We start from the raw sequence: 5,565 nt of genomic DNA, 5'->3' as shown, positions 1-5,565 counted from the left end.
CGGCCAAAAAGTAGGCCTTGCAGGCGGGGGGCGTGTGCCGAGGTACCGGGGCCTGTTACGGGGCCGGCGGCCGGGGCCCGAGCGGGGAGCCTGTGGCGGCGCGAGGAGGGCCGGGGCAACGGGCCGGCGCCGCGCGCCAGGTCGGTCCATCACAAACAAGCGTCTCGATTCTTCATTGTTCTGCATTAGACAACAAAGAGCGGAGCGGGCCGGCGGGGGAGGGGCGGGGGTCAGCCGCCAGCGCCGGCCCCTCGGCGCGGGGCGCGGCCAATGGGCGCGCGCAGCGGCCCCGTCGGTAGCGCGGTGCTGTCAGCTCCCGCCGCTTACGCTGCGGCTCCCGGCGCGCCCCCTCCCTCCCTGCCTGCCGCCCGCCCGCCTCTCCAGAGCCGTCTGGCTGCAGCAGTGCCTCAGACAGAGGAGGGGAGAGGAGGAAAAAACGCTGAGTGAGTGGAGTGGAGCCTGGGAGGGGCTCCTTAAAGAAACGCTGCCATCGCTTGGCATTGTGGCCGGCGAGGAACTCAAGGGGGGGAAGCCATCGGAGCTCCTCTCGCTCTGCTCTTCCCACCCCCCCACCCCACCCCCAGCCAAAAAAAAACCTTGGGGGGGAGTCGTGGGGGGGGTCCTGCAAACATCTTATAAACCGGATTGCACTGAGAGGAGAAAAAAAAAAAAGATACAAAATATACAAGCAAAAGGCAACAGATCCCCGGTCTCCAGCAGTCGCCCACCCTCCCTTTCCTTCTCTCCTGCTGGCCATCTGCCTCGGGTTTTCCTTTGTGTCTGAGCTTTTACTACTGAACCGAGTGCAGGAGGAGGGTGCAACACACACAGGGACTATGCCCAGCTCGCTTTTTGCAGACATGGAGAGGAACGGGAGCGGCGGCGGCGGCGGCGGCGGTGGTGGTGGTGGTGGAGGGGGAGAGACCCTGGATGACCAAAGAGCCCTGCAGATCGCCCTGGATCAGCTCTCCCTGCTGGGGCTGGACAACGACGAGACGGGCTCCATTTACGACAGCGAGCCGCGGAAAAAGAGCGTGAACATGACTGAATGCGTCCCGGTGCCCAGCTCGGAGCATGTCGCTGAGATAGTGGGGAGACAAGGTGGGTGCCTGCATGTGAGTGTGTGTGGGTGAGCGGTTCTCCTCTCCATGCTGTCTGCTGGGTGTCTCAGATGCGACACTGGCCATTCCCATTAAAACTGCAGCCTTACTGTGGCCAGTCCTGGGTTCCCCCCCAGACAAAGAAAGTGCAGCAGACGTGATGTTTCCGAGGAGCGTTCTGCATCGCTTTCGAGATGCACTTTCAGCTACCAGGAGAAAATAATGAAAATAATAAAATTCGCTCCTTTCCTCTGCCTACAAAAGTTAGATTTGCAAGAGGAATTGGGGGAAAAAATGGGAGCCTCGATTTTTTTCCCCCCCTAAAGTTAGAAATCGTGGATCATTTTTAAGGAAGAGAAATGGAGTGGGGAAGTGGAACAATGGGATTGGAATAAAGCATCCGCATTGGGGAATGTGGCTCATTCAGTACGGCCACCGCTTCTCACCTTCTTGAGAACTGATTTTATTTTTCCGAAAGGAAAGCGCTTAGCAGGAATGTGGATTGGCGAGTGTGTTGCTTTGTATGGGCTGCTGCATTTTATTTTATTTTATTTTATTTTATTTTATTTTATTTTATTTTATTTTATTTTTCTGGTTGTCCTGTTTTACGGTACACTCCTTTTTTTGTTGTCGTTCCTTAGAGCTGCACGCTGATAGTTTTTGGTCAGTTGCATCGCAGATGTGTCGCTGGCCACTTGCAATGCCTTTGGGCGTGTGCCAGGGCTGTGGGCTGACATTACTTTACACTGTGACTGGGGCTCCTGGACCAGATGCCAGCGATCACCTGGGGTAGGGGGCAATATGTTTTGGGTGGGTGTGTTTTTTCCCCTCCCTAGCTGCACCCAAATAATGGGTTGTAACCGGTTCTCTCCCCCTCCTTCCCCTCCCCTTTGCCTTCCATCTCCTGCATCTCGTTCCCAGGTTGTAAAATCAAAGCTCTGCGGGCAAAGACCAACACCTACATCAAGACCCCGGTTCGCGGGGAGGAGCCGCTCTTTGTTGTGACGGGCAGAAAGGAAGATGTGGCCATGGCCCGCAGGGAGATCATCTCAGCAGCCGAGCACTTCTCCATGATCAGAGCCTCGCGGAACAAGAACACGGCCCTGAACGGCACCGTCCCCGGCCCCCCGAACTTGCCCGGCCAAACCACCATCCAGGTGCGGGTGCCTTATCGCGTGGTGGGCTTGGTCGTGGGGCCCAAGGGGGCCACGATCAAGCGCATCCAGCAGCAGACGCACACCTACATCGTGACCCCGAGCCGGGACAAGGAGCCGGTCTTCGAGGTGACGGGCATGCCCGAGAACGTGGACCGCGCCCGGGAGGAGATCGAGGCGCACATCGCCATGCGCACCGGCGGCATCATCGAGCTCACGGACGAGAACGACTTCCACGCCAACGGCACGGATGTGGGCTTCGAGCTGAACGGCACGGGCAGCCTCTGGAGCAAGCCCACGCCGCCCAGCATCACGCCCACCCCAGGCCGCAAGCCCTTCTGCAACTACCGCAACGACAGCTCCAGCTCGCTGGGCAGCGCCTCCACCGACTCCTACTTCGGGGGCGGCACGGGAGGCGGCAGCGCCGCCCGCCTGGCCGACTACAGCCCCCCGAGCCCGGCGCTGAGCTTCACCCACAACGGCAACAACAACAACAACAGCGCCAACGGGTACGTGTACGGCGGGGGTGGCGGGGACGTGCTCTCCTCCCCGGACTGCTGCTCCGATCTGCCCTTCGACTCGCCGCCCGGCTTCGACCTGGCCCCCGCCCCGCCGCCGGGGGCCGCCCTCATCTGGCCGCAGTTCGAGCGCAGCCCCGCCGCGCCGCCCTCGCCCGCGCCCTCGCCCGCCGCCGCCGCCTTCCCGGGCGCCGCGCCCGCCAATGCCAACCTCGCGCTGCTGGTGAGCGGCCCGAGGCGGGGCGGCGGCGCCCCGCCCCCGGCGCGGCTCTCCCCGCCCCTGCACGGCAGCGCGGCGGGGCCGGAGCACCCGCTGGCGCGGCGGGTGCGCAGCGATCCCGGCGGGCGCCTCATGGCCGCCTCCTACCCGCTCTACGCCAACGGGCTGGGCTCCCACCTGCCGGGGCTGCCCTCCGACTCGTCGGCCTCCTCCTCCTCCTCGTCCAGCTCCTCGTCCAGCTCGTCGTGCTCCTCGTCCGGCGTGCGGCGGAAGGGCAGCCGCGACTGCTCGGTGTGCTTCGAGAGCGAGGTGATCGCGGCGCTGGTGCCCTGCGGCCACAACCTCTTCTGCATGGAGTGCGCCAACCGCATCTGCGAGAAGACGGAGCCGCAGTGCCCCGTGTGCCACAGCGCTGTCACCCAGGCCATCCGCATCTTCTCCTGAGGCGGCGCCCGCCCGGCTCGCGGCGGCTGCGGCGTCGGCCCGCGCGGGGCGGCGGGGAGGAGGCGGCGGTTGCGACGGTTGGGCCGCGGCGGTTGCGGCCGTTGGGACGGTTGGGCCGGGCCGCCGCCCGCCGGGGGGTGCGGGCGCCGCGCGCTGTGGCCGTGGCCGCGGGTGGGCAGGGGGGTGGTGGTGACTCGGGTGCATGCTATACATAATAACGGGCGACTCCATTCTAGTGCTAGGCTAGTTTTTACACTGTACTTTATAAACGAAGCTTCCAAAACTCCCTTTTTTTAAAAAATAATAATAATTGAAAGTAGAAGATGCTTATGATGATGACAATGGTGTGTGGACTGTTAGTAAAACGTGCTGGTAGTTCCTAGGATGCTTATTACGAAATTATTAAATCTATGGGTGGATACTTTTCTGAATGTTCTTGAAAGGGCAAGAAGTTCCTGTGAAAACCATGATACTGCAGCTTTATCAAAGTTAAAAGAAAAAAAACAAAAACTGTAACATATCTCTTATATATATTAAAAACGTTTAAAGGTTTTAAAGATAAATTGCATTAATACAGATTGAAGTATTTTATTCTTTTTTGACTTGAAAAATTATATTTCATATTGCAAAGATGTTTACAAGTATTTTAATTTAAGTTCAGTGAACTTTTTGTAGCTGGGTTAAATCTTTTTTATTTTAGTATGGCCTTATGGCAAAGAACACTGTATTATTTTAATATCACACAATTGTGAACAGAATTACAAACCATAAAATGTGTAATGCTTTGAACAGTATTCTGTTGGGATGGAGATTTTATAGGTTCAGAAAAAAAATCTTTTAAATCTGCTTCACCCAGCATATTTTCTATTCAGTGATATAAAGCATATTTTATTCTATATTATTACAAAAATGGAAATGTATAAACATATGTCAAAAGGAACTGTTGAAGCTTTCTAACATTTGTATAAATAGAATTCAGTGGAAATTACAAAAATTCTGTTGCACCACTATAGTTTTAGTATTTCTATTTTAATACATTTGTTTACCACTTGTTTATGTATATGTAGGTGACGTTACTTGAGCTTAAATGTACTTTACTGAGCAAAGTTTAAAAACAAAGTATATTTTATTTTATGATAAAGGGCCTTTAACCTCATGGTCAAATACTAATATTATATTTGCTGAGACAAGATTTGAAATTGTATCAAGAGTTTTATTTTTCTGACATTTAAAGTTCTACATAATAAAAGTAAAACTTAAGTAATGGTGCTACTTCATGTTTTTTTAAGTATTTCTATATAAATAAAATAAAATATTACAGAAAAATATTTTGTGTGGTGATTTGATTTGATGTGCTGGGAGTTTCTTTGTTATTTTTCGTCCCCGCTTGTAACACTGAGACATGTTGTGAGTTTAAATTATGTCATGTTAATGTTGCTGGAACTCTTCACTTTATGAAGGCTTCCAGAATGATCCTTCCAATGACAATACCTGGTAACGCCTATTTTTCTTAAGAGAATGTTCATTCATGCTTTTTTTTAAAATGTGGAACAACCCTAGGGCTATTCCACAGATTAAAAAATAGCGTTTTTCCATGTAAAATTTTTAAGTCATGAAAAATACTTGGTTTCGCATTGATTGCTACATTTAGCAAATGAAAGCATATAGAAGAAAAAAAACCCCAACAACTTTCTTGTATTTCTGATCTAAAAGCAGGTAATGTGGGAGGTTCCTTTGTTGTAATACACTGATAAGGAGCTGAGTCTTGCAATCCTTGCTCAGTTCCATGTGATTTCAGCAGGAGATCCCAGACTAAGTGTTTTCTCGACTAGGACAAGGGCTTTAGTATCTTTCCTGAGTTCTTGCAATGGCTCCCTGGTATTTGGCAGTTGTGGTGTGGATAATTGGTGTTGACAAGCTTATTTGAATAAAAAATGTATTGCTGTGTAAAATTTGTTTGCTTTTGATGATGCCCGCACTAGCATTGGGGTGAAGGAAGTTTAACAGCTTTCTGACTAACGAATCAGCAAACCTACTAGGCAAACACTGCAATATTTTTGTTACTGATTGTGGTCACTGTGTTTAAATGAACTTGCTGGATAAAGCATGTCGGAGCAGATTTGAGAAGG

At 52.6% G+C, this 5,565-nt stretch overlaps 1 protein-coding gene across 2 annotated transcripts; it reads left to right on the top strand.

Moving 5' to 3' along the window:
• Positions 1-468: 468 nt before the first annotated feature.
• MEX3B (mex-3 RNA binding family member B) lies at positions 469-4,728 on the top strand. Of its 2 annotated transcripts, none has more exons than XM_013957052.2 (2): positions 469-1,101; positions 2,022-4,728. In XM_013957052.2, the coding sequence occupies exons 1-2, from the start codon at positions 837-839 to the stop codon at positions 3,434-3,436; spliced, it is 1,680 nt and encodes a 559-aa protein (XP_013812506.2). In that variant the 5' UTR covers positions 469-836; the 3' UTR covers positions 3,437-4,728. The 2 variants fall into 2 exon arrangements, with proteins under 2 accessions (XP_013812506.2, XP_067161832.1); XM_067305731.1 differs by lacking the exon at positions 469-1,101 and adding an exon at positions 1,749-1,889.
• Positions 4,729-5,565: the final 837 nt, after the last annotated feature.

The sequence above is a fragment of the Apteryx mantelli genome, chromosome 15 (assembly GCF_036417845.1).
Source record: "Apteryx mantelli isolate bAptMan1 chromosome 15, bAptMan1.hap1, whole genome shotgun sequence".
Classification (NCBI taxonomy): Eukaryota; Metazoa; Chordata; class Aves; order Apterygiformes; family Apterygidae; genus Apteryx; species Apteryx mantelli.
The sequence above is the reverse complement of the archived record's forward strand: the minus strand, read 5'-3'. Positions and strand labels throughout refer to the sequence as shown.